At 39.4% G+C, this 23,012-nt stretch overlaps 1 protein-coding gene across 1 annotated transcript; it reads left to right on the forward strand.

The window, feature by feature from the left end:
- Positions 1-310: 310 nt before the first annotated feature.
- Positions 311-22,863, forward strand: axin1 (axin 1). Its single transcript, XM_083930718.1, has 11 exons — positions 311-435; positions 2,987-3,958; positions 10,125-10,265; positions 11,314-11,410; positions 12,480-12,617; positions 15,697-16,226; positions 16,320-16,484; positions 16,602-16,796; positions 16,994-17,101; positions 19,566-19,715; positions 21,329-22,863. The coding sequence occupies exons 2-11, from the start codon at positions 3,063-3,065 to the stop codon at positions 21,453-21,455; spliced, it is 2,547 nt and encodes an 848-aa protein (XP_083786844.1). The 5' UTR covers positions 311-435; positions 2,987-3,062; the 3' UTR covers positions 21,456-22,863.
- The last annotated feature ends 149 nt before the right edge of the window (positions 22,864-23,012 follow it).

The following is a 23,012-nucleotide window of genomic DNA, read 5'->3' on the forward strand; positions in this document are numbered from 1 at the left end:
ACATATTCACATGATATAGTGCAGTTGTTCTTGTTTTGTAATTACGTAGTATTGAGTAAATAGATGAGTAAATATGACTAAATAGTGCAAAAACAGAAGTGACCTTAATACAGATAATACAGATAATTAATACAGGATGATTCATTCTTGAGAGACAGGGAACCAAAAAAACAAAACAGAGTAGGCTACCACATGTACAGTAGAAAAACTAAACAGTGGTAATGTGTGTAGTGAACGGGCGAGGCGCTGTGCATCATCTGCTGTGTAGCGTCAGCTCCGCACAGACAGTGAGAGACAGTCATGGAGAGGTGGAGAGCGCACTGTTTTCTTTGTTATTTTTAAAGTCTTGCAATTCGCAACTATGACACTGTCGGCGGTGACTCGTGCCGGTCCAAATGCCCGATGCACTCGAAAGCAGCAAGAAGATTTTCACCGGTTAAGTATATGTCACTTTTTTTTTCTCCTCCCTCAGCTCAGGGATTGGGATTGCGGTAGTCGGGAGAGACACTGTATGTGTGCCATCGCTTTGCTGGTTGTAAATCTATTCGGGAAACTGCTCCGGGATTCCCTCTGTGTCCTCTGACGGTAGGGGGAATGTTTGCGGTCTTCCTGTTGTTCCGTTTAGTTTCGCAGCTGTTGGCGGAGACACCACAGATATTAATAGGTGAATAGTGGGACAAAGTTGTGCACTTGTCGGTCGGCTGCTGAGAGGCCTGGCTGTATGTGTGTGTATGTACTGTATTGGTGTGTGTGTGTGTGTGTGTGTACGGAGTTTGTTTCTGGCTCCCCTCCCCCACTCGCCGCTGCTGTTCCGCTCGTTCTGGAGAGGCCAAGACATGAACGTGATGAGAGGCTCACTTCAAAAAGAACAAACGGACACGATTTAAGACAAAGACGGGACATTTGCCCTCCCTCCCTAAATATCCCTGCCGTGCTACACACCTGTGACCGCAGAACCGTTAATGTCAATATTAATGCGCGAAGCGAGCGTCTCCGGTCCCGACGCATCATTACGCACAGGTAGCAAATGTGACTGCTTGTTTGAGCAGAACATTAATTCCTCAGCATCGATAATAAGCCAGGCACGGGGATGTGTTTGTATTTAATAGCCCCCATTTGTCTGGTTATGGTTTTCAGCCCAGCACACCTGGTTATGCACAGTGCACGTGCTGCTCACACTTCAGGCTCCTGCAGAGAGAAGAATTGTTGCCAATTTTTGTATTGTTCAATCAGGAAAATTATTTTATTATCAGTATTGGAAAAGACAGGGAGTGGGTGTGCCCTAAAGGTAATGTGATGGCAACCATTAAAAAAAATCTATTTTCTTTGAAATAACAGCTAGTAAACCCACCCGTCAGCTGAAATAATGGATCTTAGATTTATTTTTAATCCCAAAACCATTAGCGTTTAATGTTACACATGCACAGAGCTATATATAGCATTTTTGATGGGTCAGAGCCATTACTGGTGGTCACCAAGATTCTGTCCTGCCCTCCTCTGTCAAGACAGATTAGCCGCTGCACGAATGTTTGAATTTTGACAGTGAATTTGGCTCTTTTTTCTGCACTGTGGCTACATTAGGGAATCGACACCGGAATGGTTTCTGACACTGTAGTTAGGAAGCTCATGAGCTGTATGTACAGTCCGTAGAGGTGGAGATATATTGTATACGCACTACTGTGTCTATGCTCAACAAGAAAGCTCTGGGAGAATACATGAGGATATGGACCTGTCCTTGAACAAGATATTAAAGCCCTAAAATCATTAGGTACGCTATTCTGCAGCTGACCCTGTAATGTGATAGCAGGGGAATGAAATAAGGAAAGAATATGATACAAGGATCCATAAAGCGCTTTTAGCTGACGTGAGCAGTACTGTAAATGATAGAGAGGCTGCTTTACTATTCATACTGTAAATCCCAAGTGAATGTATCATTGTGATAATACACTAAAACTAATTTGGATGTAACTGGTGTAGCTGTGTAAAGTAATGATATGCATATAAATCAGAGGATATTACTGCAAATGATATTAACACTACACCATATTCATACTGCTGCCCAGTAGATAGCTGCCTTCAGGGCCAGACTGCACTGAAGCTGTGACTCTTGGCTTGGATTACAACAACATCCCCACATAACTGTGAATGTGACTCAGTACAGCACAATTATAGACCATCTAAACCACTTTATAGAGTATCAGACCACATTTTAAGCCAAATTACTTCAGATTTTTTCGTTTTTTGCTTAGGTTTGCATATGTTATGCAGAATAAGTGGTCACTGATGAAGTGTATGACATTCTATTTTAGTGTATTATTGTATTATGCCCCCCCCCCCCCCACAGTTGTTATATTGTATAGATTCCCTAATTGAAATATAGGTTTACTGTACGAAATATAGCCGGACGCAGACACTTTGAGCTACGCAAGACCAGTTTCTGCCGTGGGTGCATTCTGGACTGTGCCACCTGAAAATGGCAACCCAATGCCAGTACGAGCTGCAATGCGAACATTCCCACTAGGGACGCTATAACATGAGAGAGAAAGCTGACCCCTTCTGTTTGTGTTCACTTCCGCTCAAAATAACCATGACTGACCATTCTGACGAGGCTTCAGCTGAACATGTCCGTCTAAGACAATATATTTCTAAAGCTTCGTCACCTTTTCGTTCAGACACACATCCCGTCGTCTATGTTTTTCCGTGAGAGCCGCTTACAGAGTCCGTGGAGTTTCAACGTTAGTCGTCTTCTAACCAGGTGTATGTCGATTATGGCACTTAATTGATGCACCCTTTCTCGACACTAGATCTGCTTATATGAATTAACTTGTACTTGGTTTCTATATATTGCGGCAAAGATATTTTTTGCCCTTAAGCTGAGAATGCGTATTATAACATTGTCATATTAGTGCCCTGTCAAGGTAGCTCTACTATACCTTTCAATGATGTCATGAAGCTGCGTCTCATAATATATTTTTCCTCCTTGCAGGAGTTTTTTTGCAGTGGCATAAGTAGAGGTCTGGATCTTATAGTTTTGCAGTGTGGGCTCTACAGGGACGTGGTTTATGGATGCTGGGACTATGAGCATAGGCGACAAAAGGGACTACTTAGAAGACCTGGGAGGCAGCTTCACTGAGGATGCTCCTAGACCTCCAGTCCCAGGGGAAGAAGGTGAGCTGGTGTGCAGTGATGGACCCCCGTACAGCAACCTCGGCTTCTCCTCAAAGACCGAGAGTCTCAAATGCGAGGCGTCTGTGGCTACACCCAGGCGGCCTGACTTGGACCTGGGATATGAACCGGAGGGAAGTGCTTCTCCTACACCACCCTACTTAAAGTGGGCAGAATCTCTTCACTCCCTACTGGATGATCAAGATGGCATCCATCTGTTTAGGACATTCCTCAAGCAGGAGGAGTGTGCAGATCTGTTGGACTTCTGGTTTGCATGCAGTGGCTTCCGCAAACTTGAAGCTAATGAGGGAAATGAGGAGAAGAAGGTCAAACTGGCAAAAGCTATCTATAAGAAATACATCCTGGACAATAATGGGATTGTTTCCCGACAGATTAAACCAGCTACCAAGTCCTTCATCAAAGACTGTGTCATGAAGCTTCACATTGATCCTGCAATGTTTGACCAGGCTCAGACTGAGATACAGACTATGATGGAGGAAAACACCTATCCCTTATTTCTTAAGTCTGACATTTATTTGGAATATACGCGGACAGGAGGAGAGAGTCCTAAGCTGTACAGCGACCAGAGCTCTGTTTCCGGGAATGGAAAGGCGCTATCGGGTTATTTACCGACTTTAAATGAAGACGAGGAATGGCGATGTGACCAGGAGCCAGAGGAGCAGCCAGAGTGTGACCCCACACCGAGCAGCCGGCTTACTCAGAAGCTGCTAATGGAGACAGCACCGCAGCGTGTTGCCAACAGCTCGAGATTCCAGGACAGTCACGAGTACAGGTAAATCCTCCCAGCGATCTAGAAAGTTTCACTTCAGCTCTAACTACACAGATTGTCTCTGCAAAGTGCTGAATTAGAAATAAGCCTGAAACCCCACAATACCATGAGCGCTGCTTGAAGTTTGAGATGAAAACAGAGTCTGAGTAGCACAGGAGACAGCTGAGACAAGATGAGAGGAAGATGGTGTATTTACACCTATGGTGTTGAGGAAATGTTAGCTGCAGAAGTTAACTTGTTGTGTGTGAGGGTTGAAGTGGTGTTCTTGGGTTTTCATGGCAGGAACTGAGGGAATCATGTTTTCCCATTGGACAGGGTTGTATAGCCTTAGCCTGGAAACTGTGATCTTTACTTCCTTCTTCCTCTCCTTCAACTGAATTTGAAGTCTGCATATTTTTTTTTTCCAAGTTGATATTATGTTTGAGACTAGAGATCCCAAAACTTGTTTTATGATGTTGACTACTACTGATTCGATTTGATAGCTGTTCCTCTGATTCTTCATTCACAAACATTATATTAACTCACATTTCAAACATTAATGTAAACTGTGAAACGGTATATGCATATTTTTTAATATCCATTTAACATTAATATGCAAATTTGCTGTGAACATCCTATTGCATTACTTGAACTCAAATACTGCTGTGCTCCATACAATCAGAATCAGAATGCCTTTTATTGTACCTATACACAGTAAAATGAGATTAAAAGTGCAGACAAGTATGTAGGTATAAAAAATAAGATATAAAATTGAATAAATAGTGCAAAAGACAAATCCAAGCTGCAAAGTTTTGTGGCGCTATATACATATATATAAAAAGAATAAATAGGATTTCTATCTATAGTATGGGTTATTACACATATTGAACATTTACACAGTAGTGTGTATATATATATATATATATATATATATATATATATATATATATATATATATATATATATATACAGTATGGGTTATTGCACATGTTGAAAAAAGAATGACAGTAGGTGGATAGAGGGAAGTCCTTGAGAACAGGGGTAAGGCTATGAAGTCAGTGCATGTGTGAGTTCAGGTTGGTGATGGCTTTTGGAAAGAAACTGTAAATGCGTTATTCATAAATCTTTCTATCACAATCAATTTTTCCATATTTAAAGTAGAAGACTCATCGTAATACCCAGGTTCATTTTTTAGCAAATAACTTGACCTATCAATACAACTAGATAGTCTTGAAAGTTTGTGATTTCCAGTGACGATTTTGCAGAAGTGCAAAAATACTGTCCTCTTAGCTTAGAAATGTTTTTCATTCTCAATGTGAGAGGTCAAAGTGGATTCACCCAGATGTTCTAATCTGTGCTATACCAAATGTGCTCATGGTCAGCTGGTTGATGCTGAGAAACATTATCTTTGAGGCTCTTTGTTGCATGTAGACACATAAGTCGAGGGCTGTGCTCAGATTAAAATTCAATGTTCAGTTCTGTTATTCAGTGGCATAAATACTGAGGTTACAGCTGCTTAACAGAAAGGCCGGCATCTCTCCTGCTCCTTTCTTTTGCCTCTCATGTGACTGGCTTTTCTGCATTTTGTGGCTATATACCATTCTTGCATATCCAGTTAGTCATCTTTTTGACCTTATGTTGTTGATTTGCATAGGTCTATAATTGTAATTGTTTTGACCTGGACATGCCCTTCTTTCTAATCTCTACTATGCAGCTTTTTCATGGAAGACATTTTGACATGTCACTGCAGGAAATGCACAGGTGTAAATATTACTCCCTGTCACACTGCCAGAGCGCATTGGCATTTCATACGGATGGCCGTTGACTATGTTCATCTGCATTCGATCACCTGAAAACATACATTGGTGATTTTGCTGGATAGCTGTTGGACTGTTATGGGCATCATTTGCTTTGAATCCTTCTGAAGCTGGGCAGACACTGCATTTTGATTGCTCTTTCAGCAAAGCCAGAATCATCAATCTTTATGCTCACACTCTATGGGTCAATTGACACAGAACCCCCTTTCAGCCTTTCCCAGTCTCTCAACCATGTTTACTCAAACGAGATCAAGACAGCATTATTTTTTGGAATTCTACATGTAAAATACTACTCTGATAACATTAAAAGAAGCTCAGTATGGTTTTTTAAACGACGGATCTTTTGACAACAGCCATGTGGGAATTAAGACAGCCAACCGTAATTTCTGACATGCCATAAATTCATCCGCTCATGGAAATTAATCAGGTGCTGTGACCCCCCTAAAACTGTGCATCAAATGTCCACCAATCTGGCAGAAATATGTCCTAGTTCTAAAATAAGTAGGCGGCATCTAATTCGGGGCTAAAATTGGGCTTAATCTGTACAGTATCTGACTAATACACCTCAGCCGCTAGAATTACAGAGAGAAAAACTGACTCTGATTGACTCGAAAAGGTTCTGAATAATCTGACTGTGGATGCTTGTTTACATATTTGTGATCCTCCGACATAAAAAATTGTAATTATGTTAAATAAATGAGAAGTGGCTTAGCATTAATTACGTGCTTATGATTTAAGTGTCTTTGCAAATGAAAGTGTAACAATGAAAGATCAAATAATTGCTCACTAGCATTAATGCCACTGCTGAATTTGAATTTCTGAAGCTTATTATGTAATCAGGCTACATCTTCAACTGAGGATTAAGGCCACCGGCAGTACAAAAAAACCCCTCCAATAACAACATGTGAATGCTCGTAAGGAACAACATGTACTGTCATTAACCCAAAAGAGGGATTGAAGATCTTAATGTGTGCGCTGCCGTTGTTTAGTTTGAAACAATGTTGGTCCTCAACAGAATAATTGAAAATCACGTCACTGTCAGACCCTAGAAAGAAGAAAACATTCCCGTATTTGACCTCTACTGCTGCCGCACCAGTGTTATGAGCGGGGACAGGAATTCCCATCAGCTGACAGACAGACAATACCTTCTAGATAAGACCCTCTCTGTGACTAAAACAGTGGACACAGAGCAGTAGTACTCTAGACTAGTTTGGCCAGTTAGAGCTGAAGAACTGAACTGGAGCTGCAGACTTCTGCGACTTTCCCTTTTCTTTTCTTTCTATTGTTTCGCCTTGCCTGTGTCTCATTACTTTCTTCAGTGGCATGCAGATTAACCAAATGCTTCTTTGATTTATTTATTTTTTCTTTTCTTTGGCAAACATGACAAAAGGCAATTTTCGTTGGAGATCAGTATTTGCTTGAAATCACTTCAAAATATAGAAGAAAAATACAGTTTTAATCGGAGAGTGAAACATAGATTTAGGCGTATTTTTGCATCATTATTTCAGCATTTGGCTGGAATTACAGAAAGACATGCTTCATTTTTAAAAAGCCTTTAAGCAGCACGCATTGGGTTTTTATGAATCTATATTTTACATCAGTTGTTTCAGAGACGGACAACAAAAAAACATTTAATAATCTTTCAGATCAGCTTTTAGAAATCAAATGACTTGATTTGTCATCAATGTTTTGGGATATTTTGGAAATGTGAGTCAAGAGACAAACGTGGAATAACAATATGGTTATATAATATGAAAGTTTCATCATGTTCTCTACTCAGTTGTTTTTTTTAGAGAAAGGGGACCAATACATTTTCTTTTGTACAGGATTTATTTGTCCTTTGCATGTATTTAACAGCTCACATTAAAAAGGAGTGGCATGCAGACATTTTGATGCATGGAGGGCAACTGAGGACACCATCTTTCAAAAATGCACGTACAAAACTAAAGCTGCAACAATTAGTCGACTTATCAATTAGTGGATCAACGGAAAAATAACTCCCAAGTATTTTGATAAGCGATTAGTCGTGGCAGTCATTTTTCATGCAAAAATGACAGAAAATGCTGTATTCAGCCTCTTAAATATGGAGATACCCTGCTTTCTTTGTTTTATATTATCAAACGGAATGGTTTTGGGTTATGGACAGACAAAACAAGACATTTAAAAGAAACTGGGTTGGGCATTTTCACATTTAATAGACCAGACGATTAACTAATTAATCTAGTAAATAATCACCAGATTAAACGATAATGAAGGTAATTATTTCGCGCAGCCCTAATATTAAACATGTTTGACAAAATACAGCTTTATATTTAATAGTTGGGATTCTTACTTTTGCAAGTTAATTCAATTAAATTCACATAGCTGGAAGCAACAAAATACAGTATGTGAATATTCAAAACAATAAATATAGAGTTTATATTGATCGTATTTTTTTTTTTTTTTAAATGGGTTGCACTATGTGGACTTCTTACCTGGAGATACACTATGTCCAAGCTCTCTTGATGATGGGAAAGCTGATAATTGTATTATGTCTCTTATTTCTGTTTTATTTTGTATCAGTTAGTTGGAATTATTACACACTATATAATGTTTTTTGTGTTTTGGTAAACATGATACAGAATCAGTTCAGAAGCTAGTCTAACACTTGATTTTAGCATTTTTCAAGTGACTGTCAAGTGATTTTATATGATGACAGGAACTGTATTGCACTGTTGTTAGCATTTATTTTTGGTAATATGAGAAATACATGTTTCCAAAATGGAAACGGCAACTGTGAGTGGTGTTGCAGAACAGTTTTGCTCAAGGACTCTGCTCATCTATCGTTCTTGAAATGACAGATCGGTTGAATGTTTGCTCCTTTCCCTTGATTCCCTTTCATCATTTCTCATCATCAGAAATGCTCCCACATACAATCACAACTTAATACTCATTTTCTGTAGACCTCACTTTTTATTTGTCCCAGCCCTTCACTAACCTGGCACTGCAATTATTCGCTGTTGCTGAATGTAGATGCTAATGAAAATCAGCTGGTCACAAAGGTTTCATTTTGAACTCTGGGTGCTTCTGCATTCCAAACAGGGAGAAAGCTTCAGGGAATTCCAATTTGAATAAAAAGAGATGATGCCTAACATCTTTAATTCATGTGTACAAAGCCCTGCAAGAAGTGTGTTCAGCAAAGTCAATGACTGAGAATGTAGAAGGTTGAAACAATGAAGCTTTCCCATATATCTGTAGACACTCTGGAAGGGTGTGCCCCAGAATATGAGCTGCAGTTCTATCCCACCGTTCAATAACCAGGTATTGAATTTGGTGTATTCATAAAGGCTGTTGAAATACTGTGAAATATGGTGTTGGTAGCAAACGCCAGTGCGCTTTCTTATGCTGTAGGTTTGTTTGGATTACGCCAAACAGAAGCAAGGGGAGTTGCAGTGACTGACAGAGCCTGAAAGGTTGACAAATGGCAGACAATGGAGTATTAACGTCTGAGCAATGAGGTTGTGTGCACATTTTAAATGGTTAGCTGGCGTGGCTACTATAGCACGGCCGATCCTGGAATTTGGAGGCTGATATTGATATTTGTGAGCAAAAACAAATCTTATATATCAGCTCATTCATATCATGTTTCTTAACTCACCTCAAAGTGTGTTGCATTGAATCCAGAAGGAGCATCAACTCTCTTTTAGCCTTCTAACCAAACCAGAAAAGCAGAAATGGAAGACATTTGGCTCTTCCTAAATCACAAATAAAGTATAACCCTTTTAGTAAAGTCCCTGTGTTCTTTAAGTGATAGCCCTTTTCATTAAAAAGCCCCTTTCACACCGCCTTTGCAATGCTGCCTTTGCCGCAGTGAAGGAATGCCACTACTCCAGCATTTTAATAATTCACATAAAGCCGCCCCAGCTGTGATTTCACACAGAACGCTAGCATTCGAGAAGGGGGCATAACAGATCCCCCCCATTCCAACTCTGTACCTTTCACACTGACGACGAAGTGTAATAAAGGTGCAACAGCCTTGTAACAAAAGGGCAGTGTGAAAAGGGGCTAATGTAAACTGTGAAGCAGAGACATATAGTATAAAATAGATAGGATAGAGGTTTAGTTATGCATATCCATGGCACTGTGCACATTAAAATAGTTTTGAACTTCAGGGTTTTGTCTGTGTTAAAGTCTTTAACCCTCAGTGTGTGTAGTCACACTTCATCAAAGTATATTGTAACAGTTTGGTCTCCTAAAATTGTCTTATTCAGCGTTCTGTTGCACCTAGTAACAAAGCTAACTGTACTGTGCTTGCTAGCTGCTAACGCAAAGGTACAGACATTTCCTCTCCAACCAGTTTTCTCAGCATTTCCTTTTTGTCTTCTTTTTTTCAGGCATGCACCTTGTCGGGAGCCCATCAACCCATACTATGTCAACACTGGCTATGCTATGGCTCCTGCCACCAGCACCAACGATAGTGAGCAACAGAGTATGTCCAGCGACACAGACACGATTTCCCTTACCGACAGCAGCGTGTATGTATTTTCTTTGTTGTTGTCTGTTGTTATATCAGATCATAAAGGCAATGCCAGGCTGTATGATTGGCTTGGACATAGGGTTTCTATCATCAACATGAAAGACAGATGCCTTTACTAAGTATTCCCAGTTGTTATTAAAAAGGAAGGCATGTCATATTTGCATCTCTCAGAGACAGAAATAAGGGTTTAATTAATTTCAAAATTAGACTTGTTGCCTGTTTTTAACCTGTGTTTGATCTTAAGGATCTGGGGAACAACTAAAGCCCTATTTGCTCATTAGCCAAACCAATAAGAGCTGTTAGAATTGATCTATAATGCTAATTAGGAATCAAGACATAAAACCATGTCTGATTGAATGTACAGCAATGAAAATATTTGCCTTCTGAGATCTTTTGCAATGTAACCAACAAACAGGGTTGTTTGTTAGGTTGTGTTTCTAAAGTCATTCTTTATAGTACCAGTTTTTAGTTTGGGGGTGAACAAAGCAAAATGTCTCTCTTTTCAGAGGTTACTTTGTTTGGGCACAAGCATTAGATGAAGGCAATGTTTTGCACCATCTGGGATCACATGTGAGCAGGACTATTTCAGTTGAGTGTGCAAACCATGCATGTGCTGGTGAAAGAAGATTTTTAGAAATGGGCTAATGTTTTCTAGTTGCAAATGGCACCGGGGTATAATGCCAACTTCAAAGCTCGCACAACTGGACAAAAATGTGTTTGAAGCTGAATGGATTAGGGGCAGTTATCAGCTAATTGGTCCAGAGCTTCCAGCACAGCAGAGTGTGAAACTCAGCATGACCAATACCACATGGAATTATTGACTGATGGATGTGTTAACATGTAACTGTAATCTGCCAGACCACTTGTGGTGCAGGTGGGACACGATAAGCCTGGAAGAATGTCTGTCCTGCTGTACTGATTAATCAAGACTTACAAGATGTTCGTTTTAGGCAAAAAATGCAGTGGAAAAGCTTTCAACTTCAAAGCTGCCTGTGTTGTTTATTCATGAGGATGTTTTATGAAAATGTCTTTGTTGTTAATTCCAGAGATGGGGTTCCACCCTACAGATACTGCAAACAGCATCGCCGGAAGATGCACGAAAGTGCCAAAGCAAATGGGCGAGTGTCACTACCTCATATTCCAGTGAGTTATTCATGGCTTCTCTCCCTTCCCTCTCACTTTCTGCCTCTACACCTCTCTTTAACTGTCTGTCTCTGCCTTATTTTTCTCTCCTGCACCATTGGAGATGTGCATATTTAAGCTCTGCTTTGTCGCAGGGCCTGTGATGGGGTGTAAGAATAGCTGATGGTGAGAGAGAAGGCTTGTCTAAATGAAGCTTGATGCTTTCCTAAGCTGTGAGCACTGAAGCCTAGCAGACATGAACCCTCCCCTGTGACAGCCTGATGCCTCCCTCTGCAGCTTAGGCTGTCTCTTGGTAGGAAAACCCCGGCCCTAATTAGGCCTCAGAGTACAGAGTCAAATTAAAACTTCACACGTAGCATCCTATTAGAATGCATGAATTGACTGTATAGTAGAGCAAAAATCCCCAAAGCACCACTCTCACGTTTCCTTGCCCCAACAAATTAATCATGACTTCACTTCATTGGCAATAAGAAAATTGACAGGGCTTGTAGGTGTTTTTAAAATGTCACTTTGTTTTCCAACCCTTTTTTGTACAAAGTGGTTCCACATCAGGAGTTGACAACTTTGAAGTGTCATGATTATAGTGCAATACACGTGCTATTAGATGAGGAAATAAGTGTCACTCATTTCTCCATTAATTTATTTTTTGTTTATAAAGCAGGTGGTGCTATGTTAATGCTTTGAAAGTATAGGGTTTGGGTACTATTCACATTTGACCAATACCGGTACCCAGCGGTATTCAGCACCTTCTCTGTAATAACACAAATGTAGTGTCACTCCGTATGTGAGTTTGATGCCCAACCCTAATCATAACTAGATACACACAGGTATTTAGTGTATATATATATATATATGAGTGCTATTACAGTCATTCCCCAACTGCAATGACGATGCAGAAGACCTAGAAACACTGGTCTTTGTAGGGATGGGGGCTTAAAGTGAAAGGCAAGGTAAGGGTAAGGATGTAAAGGGTCAGGGTGGTAAAATTATCCACATTGTGCTGACAGTAATGCAGCAGTGACAAAAATTCACAGATTGTTTTACAGTTTGACCTTTTTTTCCCCCCCAGCGCACAAACCGGATTCCAAAGGATATACACGTGGAGCCGGAAAGGTTTGCAGCAGAGTTGATCAGCAGACTGGAGGGTGTACTGAGGGAGAGGGAGGCTCAAGAGAAGCTGGAGGAGCGATTGAAGAGAGTACGATTGGTATGTTTACTTCCATCTTCTGAATCAGTGTCTACTTTTCAAAGCACAAGCAGATTCACTGTTTTGTTAATTTGGTTTAACACAAGAAGTTTCTGCAGAGGTTCACACTGGAGGTCACTGTCTGCAGACCAAATTACCTCCAACAGAATACAATTAGGAACACATGTTCTGACCCTGCGAGTGATTCTGCGCTTCTCTTACTATGTAAAGTTACACATCCAAGCAATATGAGGCCATATTGGCTTCTCCTAACACAGAAATAATTAATGTTAATATTATTGGCCAGATGGAGAGAAAAAAAATAATGGACCCCTAACAACTTTTTTTTATCACAATTGTTAGATTTGTCAATTATTTTATGATGATTTCATCAATAATAAGTTAGAAAATAGAATGAAATGCCTCTTCTCATGGCTCTGTTAATTCCTTTTCTTAAATATGACCAACAGTACAAAATCCTAAAAGCTATTCAGTTTACTATCATATATAACAACAACAAACAAAACAGAAATTTTCACGTTTGCAGATCTGCAGATAAATGTCCTGCCAACTAACGGATCTTGAGCAATAAACTTGGCTCTCCAGTTTGTGTTCTATTTGGCAACATTTATATTGAATATTTAATTCAAATGCTATTAGTTTTCTTCTCTCAGACTCCTGGTTTAACATGTACATGTTCTGGTTTTAAGGATCACACTTTAAATCCTCATTCCACAAATCTTGATTTCAAAGGGCTCTTTTTCACCTGAATATACCAGTAGTATCAGTATCAACAATGTGTGCGAGATACCACCAAAGCCCATTCCTGAGCCGGGAAGCGAGATGTGTTTCTGGCCGTTGGGCTTGGTCAGAAACAAAGGAGACTTAAATCCGTCTGGCCTTAATGAAATTAATGAGGCCAGCCATTTGAATGGGGAATAAAAAAACATTATTAATCACTTGGAGATTTCCATCCTTGGCCTGTCAGCGATCTGGCTTTGTCGATGAATAAGATGGAGCACCTGCACACTCGGCCACTTGTAAGCCTGGAACAGCGTGCCGCCCGTTTGATGTCACTTGAATGGTGATGAAATGGTTTCTGTTACCACAAAGGAAATCTCCCTCAGTACACAGACCCAAGTACTTAGTCTCAAGGCAGACAATTTATGTGGTTTGGCCCTGAAAGGAGAGAAGCTGCCATCACACAGCTCAAGGTTTGCTTTATTAAACCTGGACGCAAGCATGAAATGATTGCCTTCATCAAGTGATACTCTGAGCGTTTAGCTGTTAGCTTCTTAACCATCATAGGTATTAAAAATGATATGGTTATAATGCATGAAGGATTTCTTGTTAAAAAGAGCTGTTATCATTTTATTGCTGTGAGGAGAAGATTAACTGAGTAACTTACAGGTCCCATGTTGTCAAACGTGAGATTTCCATTTCATTGCAGGGTTTGTTCCAGGTGTGATTCAAAATAGGAGATTTTTGAATCATTTTTGTAAGATGTAAGAATGTAAACAGGTTTTAGTAGAAACTACATGTAACAGTATGAATCTGAATCGCATAATATGTCCCATTTAACTTATTGCCACAGGCCTGTCACGCAGTCTGCTAAGGATGAAATTATGGCTTCAGTTAGTGTAATATTTTTGGAACAATGGACTGTGTGGCCAAACTACACACAGGATAATTCACATGCAAAAGCAGCAGCATGCTGTTCATGAAATTAAATCAATGGCAAAAAGACTCTTGAGCAAGAGGGTCATTGCTTGAATTGGATTTTTATTTGGTGACAAGATAGCCAAGTATGCAACCACGTATGCTATTACTCCTCACAGGCACGGTATTGTATTAAACGGACTACTCTAGACTCATCAGTAAATCCCACATACACCACCTAAGCTATCTTGTAGAATGTCATATATATTGCTGTTATTTTTTTTCATTTTCAAATGAAAAAATGTGCTCAAATGAAGAAGTCATGGTTCCATGAATAACTTGCAGTGGCTTCAGCTTACACAGATATCTGGGATCTGGTACAGAGATAGGAAGATGCATCAATTATTAAAAACCTATAGAATAATATAACTTTTTTTTCTTTTACAGTATTGCTGAATTCAAGAAAGTAGTGGGTACACAGATGCTGCGTTTATATAGGCGCAGTATGATGGCAAATGGATGGGCAACAGCAAACTTAGTTTGTACACAAGGGAAGGTTTATTACATTATTAATGTAACTGACATGAGATGGGCATGGGCTGGCTAAAAGTGAAACCCCTACCTACTGTCCTGCTGTACCACTAAATCTCTTTGTTCTCTCCCCTCCCATCACTCTCAAGTCTTGATGGGGAATACTGCTCAATATAATTCGTACTTGAATATTTTGTTATTCATGTAGTGTTTTATGTGACAGTTTTTTTTTCAAATTCAAAACAAAAATAGTTATCTATACAACAAACTGTGTCAAATATGCAGCTCCAGAAAGAAAATATTGGGATGAGGATAACATTTTGTGGTAATTGTGGTATGATCCATAAGGATTACAACTTGATCCTTAACCAGTTTTAGATGACTGCATTTTACCATCCACTGCTGTTTAATTTCATTGCTCCACATCCTCCATTCCTTACAGAGCTTGTTTATCAAAAGCTATTGTGAGTCCCTGCAGCACCCCGCCCCATGATCCACCCGGGACGAATCTGTCAGACTGTGATTTTGTACCAGTCACTTAGAACAGAACTGTGTCGGTTCACTTGTCCTTACATGAAACAACACGAATGTGCTGTGTGCATGCACAGTGCCCCCAAATCTCACTGATACTGTTGTGTATCTTGATTTTTCTCTAAACCTCTGCAGTAGAAATGAGAAGGCATGTGTGCATGTGGAGGAAATCTGCCATCTGCAGGTTCAAATGAATACAACATATACACCCTTATGAAAAAAAATCCTCAGTTGTGTCAAATGTTAGAAAATAATCTGTTAATAATAATAAAATGCATACAGATATATTTTATATGGCTTTCATGAATTTTATTATTCCAGATACATTATTTTTAATCTAAATTATGTTTTGTTTTGTGTGTGTATTTTTGTTCTAAAGGAGGAGGAAGGTGATGAAGTCATGTCCACAGCAACATCATTGTCCAGTCACAGGTTCCCCCCTGGTGCTTATTCGCAGAATTACAACTCACGTTATGCTGACAACACCTACAGTGGGCCTATTCTGAGAGATGCTCACGAGGAGAACCCTGAGAGCATCCTAGACGACCACGTCCAGCGCGTCATGAAGACTCCTGGCTGCCAGTCGCCAGGCACAGGCCGTCACTCTCCCAAGTCACGCTCGCCAGACGGTGTCTCAGGGGGCAAAGGGACGGGACTTGGAATGGTGCAGGGTAAGCATCTATCCAGACACGGTCTTAAGGGAGACACCGGCCACCTGTACCACCACAAGCACATGCACCACATCCACCACGCGGGCGTCGGGAAGCCAAAAGAACAGGTGGAGGGAGAGGCTGCTGCGCGTATGCATGGCAGCCATCCCTGGAGCACAGAAACTGGTCATTATGGCTCAAAGTCTCGCAGCTACGCAGATGGCATGGGATCCAACACCATGGAGCATACAGGGTATAGGTACGCACCAATCTCAAGCATTAGTTTCCTCTTTCTCGTTAATTAATGTTTTTTGTTTTCCTACTTAACAGTTATTTTTCGTCTATTATTCAGCAGCAAAGGTGGCACACAGTGTAAAAGGGTATTCAAGAAAGGTGAGGAAATGCGGCCTTATGAAATGCCAGCACCTGTGGAAGAGATGGAGAAAAACCAGAAGATCCTTTTGTGGCTGATGGAAGGGCAGAAAGAAATGGTTCAACATAAGAGGAGCCCATACGGGTCAGTGGTGACGGTTAACTCAGTGCAAGCATTCACAACACAGGCGCTTTCTTTGAATACTCTTGCTTTGTTTAGTTTAAATGTTGATATTCAATAAGTTATGACTTTATATTTTAGGAGTACCACTGGGTCCAAAAGGACCACAGGCCATGAGGCCCAACTGCGGAACAATGTGCAGCCGTCTCACCCTTTCATCCAGGATCCCACCATGCCCCCAAATCCAGCTCCCAGCCCCCTTATCCAGCTGGAGGAGGTGCGCCGACGGCTCGAGGAGGAGAAGAATAAGTCTGGAACTGTACAGCCCAAGCAAAGGTAAGTGGACGGACATGTCCCATTATCATAGTTATTTGTCCAGTTATACAGTGCAGTTTTCAACTTGATCCACTGGGGAAGAAGTCGGATCTATCTTTTTTCTTTAGTCAAAATTAATAAGTTACTTTTTGTTCTCTAGCCTGTGTGCGCCTTAAGGCCGGTTTGTGTCTAACTACTGGGGTTTTTCGGTCCCTCAGGTATGTGATGGAGGTGATCCAGAGGGGTCGGACCGCAGTCAGGCCTGCACTGTTCCCTCCACTCAGCATGGTGCCCGCCGTCTCTGACAGCGAGCTCTCTCAGCCCGAGTATGTCCACCGTGTCCTAACTGTAACTTTTCCCACTATCTCCAAATTCCCCATAGGTCACGGCAACCCACTTCACTTCCCATTCTCACCATTGGTAGTTTAGTTACCCAGGACATTTAGAAATCAGTTATGAGCAGTTCCTTTCCCTAATTTCCTCCTCTGTGTTCTGTAATGGCATTATGTCGTGTACCAGATTCTAACTTTGAGTTTGTATTAATGTGGTATCTTGTCTGGTGTTTTTTCCTTTCTAGCAATTGTTGTAACTTAGTTTTGAATATTGATTGAGAATTATGGTTAAGCTTTGAAACATCTATAGCCACATTTCCATAGAAAACTTTCGGTAAAGTACCTTTTAGAACCATATGCAATAGAGCTAGACCAATATATCGGCCGGCCAATTGCGGTATTTGTATCTATAGGTATACAGAACATATAAATCTATTACTTTGTATGGATAGTTGCAACAAAAAGCTGGAAAAGTTGTGAAATGCTAAAAGAAAGCAGCTGGTGGGACATCTCATAATTAATTAGGTTAACTGGCAACATGTTAGCGACATGATGATGTGTATAATAGGAGCAACGCAGAGAGAGTCTTTCTGAAGTAACTCTGTGAAAGACTGTTAGAAAGTAGTGCAACAATATTTTACAGTGTCCCAACTTTTTTTGGAAACGGGGTTGTAAAAGTGTATAATGTTTGTGTTTTTGCAGAGGCAGAGGTATTTTGGCGAGGGTCTGCATTTTGATGTTTTATCAGAGACATGTTTCGGTTTGAACTGCCCTCTCAGATGCAAATATGACCTCCGGTCAGACCTGTGAGGATGGGGTTTCAGGACTTGGTGTCCAACCTGAATCACAAACAGACTGAACCTTTCAGTACCTCCAGTGTCTAAGTTTGTAAATTATCTGAAACATAGTTGAAAGATTGGAATTTTGAAAAAAAAAAAAAAAAAAGGATGCTTGTTGTTCTTAAATATCATGGGGGTGATTTCAGTTGCATTGTTCACAAAAAAGAGAATAAATAGTATAACATATAAAGCACAAATTTTGCAACAAAAATAAAATTCTAATGTCACTGCAAATTCAATAACTTTTTAAGATCATCCAATCCAGGGCCTCTCCCACTCAGACATTTACTAAAAGTTGCTGTTTGGAAGACTTATAATTACCCCTCATCAGAAGGCCCAGCTGCAAGCATCTTAAAGGTTATGTTAATCAAAAATACTTGTGAATATTTCTGGGCTCACCAGTATTTGCTTTTGACTCATCTACGGCATCCATGAATTTTTTTTAGCTTGTTTTGTTTTCTTGTGTAGTTTTCACCTGTATGTTCTGTTGAAATAGTACTTGTCATTTCTTTTTTTACCATGGTCATTTTGTTTTCTGTATATACACGCTGTCCTTAGAGAGCCTCAGTGTTGTTTCCTCCAGAATTGATTATTGAAGGACACTGCTTTTTCTTCACTGGTTAGCAGTCAGTCAGCATTTGAACCAGAAAGCAACAGGATTGGAATTCATGAGAAAGTTTGACCTTTTGAGATGCAACATTGTAATGACATTAGTCCTTCGTTGGTCTTGTGCTCCTCATTTCCGTTAAGGTTATGTAGACACCTCACATCACAAAGTATAGGACTTCCTGTCACTAGAGAAAGCTGTTAAAGTTCAGAATCGTGTTGTCCCATTCTAAACAAAATTTACAAGCTAGGGTTTGTATGTGAAACATATTTAACTTAGACTTGGAATGAAAGATTTTAAAGCTGAAACAGTTTTTTTTTTTTCCATATTTACTGAAGCTGTCTCTCTACTCCGACAGCAAAATGAGAGAGATGATCTGTGAAATAATAATGTCACTCTTAACTCTCTCTGTCTGCTCCCAGTGTTGTCTGCTCGATCCACTGCACCTGACTGCTCTGAGCTCTGATCAAACTGTGAAATTAGACAGTGCTGATCAAATATGAATCAATATTCTGTTACTGTATTACATATTTCTCACATAATGCCGACCGCCCGGACAAACTTTTTCATTTTACCCGAAAAGTTTGTCCAGGCGGTTTTTGCTCAACATGTTTACAAACATTCTCATTTTACTGCTAAACAGTACACTAGAATATTTCTGAAAAACTTAATGCAAGAAATATGCAATGCAGTAACATAATATAGAGTCATATTTGATCAGCACTGCCTAGTTTCACAGTTTAATCGGATTTTTTTTTATTTCGGGTGCGGTGGAAACTAGCAGATGCCATTATGAGCATGCAGATAAGGTTCTGGTAGCAGACAGGAACACAAAGTGGAAGTAGAGGTACATTACTTTTTCACAGATCTTCCAGTCTCATTGTGCTGACAGGATATAGTGACATTATGCAAACATGGAAAAATAATCATTCAAAGTTACCAAACCCAGCTTTTATAATGGGGAAGTTTTACAATTTTCTTTTTTGTAATTTTCTGCCTTTTTAATTTGCAGGCACAAAGCCACTAAAAAACAGCCATGTGAAAACATCACTGTGGCGTATTACTTCTGTGAGGAGCTGATACCGTACAGGACGTCTGTCAAAGGGAGGGTCGTCACACTGGGCCAGTTCAAAGAACTGCTAACAAAGAAAGGAAATTACAGGTGAGATATATGGTGCTGTTCGATGTCTATGGACATAACTTCAAAGATGTTTCACAACTAAAATCTGATCTTTAATAAGCGGTAAGCAGGATTGCTAGAAGATTGTATCGTCTGTAACACAACTTGCTTTGAGACTGCAAAATATAGCAATACTTAAAGTCCTTTACTTTAACTTTTAATACAAAAATAATTGTCCTTATCATGGTGGTTTATTTTAATTGTTTGTTTTTTACCCTATTCAGCTGTATTAACTTAAAAAACGTATGAAATGTTTACAATGCATATCTTTTAAGGGCCATTTTCCACACAGAAAAAAAGCATACTCAGTAAAACTCCACTTCAGTAGCACTTACATATATACCAAACCATCCAGTTTGTGAAGGTTTTACAGAGGTTTGTTCATACATCATTTAGAGTAGAAACATGGTGGAAATTGATTTTCTTTGTTTTATGGCTGTTGACAGTGTTTTCGGATTTATGGAGTGATAAAAGAGAGGTCCAAAATTCCCTCTGTAAAAACATTTGAACCTCACTCTTTCCAACCTGTTCTGGATTTTTCAAATTAATGCATATTTAATAAGATAATGCCTAATTTGCATATTTAGACATGTACAGAAACAGAAAACTTGTAATACATAAGTATTGCCTTAATGTAAGTAATCAACTGGGACATTTCAAAGTGATATAGTTTAGATATTTACCGTATTCACCTGTAGTGTCTCCCATTACGTAATATTGTCAGGTAGATAGAATTGGGTTTCTATTTAAACTTTCAAATCATTTTCTAAAAAACAAAACAAGTATTGATGGGACTGTGTTTCAGTATTTTCACTCAAAGATATAGCAGTAACACATATGTGATCATCATGTGAGTAGAGCCAGTTAAACTCCAGATTGATCATTGATGCACTGATTTAAAATGATATTCTTCTTTGGTTAAGGGTGTTACAAGTGAATCTCAGATCTTTAAACTTAAAGGTTGAATATGTAGAATATTTATTAAAAGCTATATTTTTTAATAATAATACAACCACGGGGCGCTTTGAGGGGTACAGAATGAAAGTATTTATTTTCTATTTTAAAATAAAGCATATTTAGTTTGAATTAATATATTTTTTTAAATTTGGTTTTGACAATGACTTTTTGTCACCTTCTGTTAACATTGTACCAACCAATAGCGAACGGCATTGCGGGTTGTCTGTTGTTAGGCTACAGAAACAAGGAATCATTTTGAATTTGCGAGCTAGCTAGCTAATCGATTACACACTACTCAAAGAAAGACTTCCAGTTGAAGACTGGCTCACGTTAAATTCTGTTGTAAAATGAATTGATTAGTCCAAATTAGTCATCACCCTGTATGATTCATCACTTGACATGGCACAGGCTGATCGCTTGGCAACCAATCTGGCAACCTTACTGCTGGAATTATTTTTGTTGTTGTGACGACGATCTTGAGACACTAGATGGCGCTGTTCTGTTCCTTCTCCATATTCAACCTTTAATTGTCTCAAACTGGAGAATGTAACCCCACTGCTGGGCACAATGTAAGAAAAGGTCAAAGCTTTAAACCTGGAAAAGTTAACTTTGTTCCTTGCCTTTTTTTTTTTTTTCAGGTATTATTTCAAGAAGGTAAGCGACGAGTTTGACTGTGGCGTGGTGTTTGAAGAGGTGCGTGAAGATGACGCTATCTTACCCATCTTTGAGGAGAAGATTATCGGGAAAGTGGAAAAAATTGATTGAGGTTCATTGTTCAGGTGGTGAAGAGGAAGTGTTTTAGGAGTGAGAGGAGAGGGAAGTGATACAGGAAAAGTGGAGTTGAAGAGGAAAGCAGTGGTCAAAGTGCACAACTTGTGACTTTTGAGGCTCGGTAGCCACTGCAGTGACATTTGGACTAGAAGGAGAAAAAAAGACCTCATTCACTTCTTTGGAGTGTAATGTAGCATTGTAAAGTTTACTGGATTATGACAAAAGTGCTACTAAAGCTACATATTTTTGATATGATGTATCAGAAGGTGTCCTTTCTAAAGTAACAACACTTTTATATGTATTGGTACCGGATGTGTACAGTTTGTGTTAAAAGATAACAAAATTTTATATCTATTTAAGTATTTAAAATGCTCCTTTTCAATCCTATTAAAGCGGGAGTGTTTCCCCTGTTGAAGACGATCAAAATCCTTTTTAGGGCTGATTTTTGTTTGTTTTGTTCATTGTAAGAGCTTTCTGTGCTCTAATGTATGTGCTCTTCTTAGTGTTTTTTAATACTTCAATTAACAGTAATTTATTTTGTGGAATTCAGTTAGGCTGCACTTTCATTGTATTATATACCACTGACTATGTCTCAGCGTAGGCTGCAACCTGAATTAAAAATGCACCAAACAAAAGGGACCAGAAAGCTCAACAGCCCTGTGTCTTTTAAGAAGATTATGGTAATTGTTCCACACTTCAGGATTCATTGTCATTTTTTAGGCTCAAACTTTGTGCTGGTGTTGATGTGGATGGAAGAAACACTTTTTGCAAAGTGATTATTTATTGTAGGGCTGTTTTAGTCAGTTGCATTTCTGCATGTTTTATTTTTCTGGTCATTTAGTGTGTACGTAGCAGCTGGCTATGCATTGATTATGTTTACATGCACAAAATATTCTGGTTTTTGCCTTTGATTCGAAAGACAATATTGTTAGTAAGCTCATTATGTGGCTGATGAAAATGAATATGCCATTAATGTTCCTGTTTACATGCAGCTGTGCACAATAGGATTTTTCACCAGTAGCGCACATGCGAACACAGCCTCCCTCTTTCTTTCTTTCCAAGATTCAAAACTTTCACAATATTTCTCCTTCTAACCAGAAATGCGAGCTTGCATGCATCCCATTCCCAGCCTCAACCGCAGGAATGCACAGAGCTGAACATGAACCATAAGCAGACAAAAGGCCGTAATCTAATGCAAACTGCGGTTTAAACCCCAATTGAGACGCATGTTCTAAATGGGCTGATTGCATGTCCAAAGAATACTTCTAAAACCTGAATAATATTCGCATATGACCCATCCTTTTCGTAAAATGCTATATTTGGAATAACGTTTATTTTGGAGTATCCAAACGAAATATGCTGTTGACGTGACCCATGTCAAATTTGAAAGAGTGTTATATTTGGAATAATAGTGGAATATAAGTGTGTATGTGAATGTAGTTATTGTTTACCCAACCCAGTTGAATTTTTTAGAAAATTGCCCAACACATTAGAGGCAATAATACTGTAAAAAAACAACAACATATGATTGAAAAGCCTAAGGTGAATATC

Source organism: Echiichthys vipera (assembly GCF_963691815.1).
Source record: "Echiichthys vipera genome assembly, chromosome: 17".
NCBI classification, from domain to species: Eukaryota; Metazoa; Chordata; class Actinopteri; order Perciformes; family Trachinidae; genus Echiichthys; species Echiichthys vipera.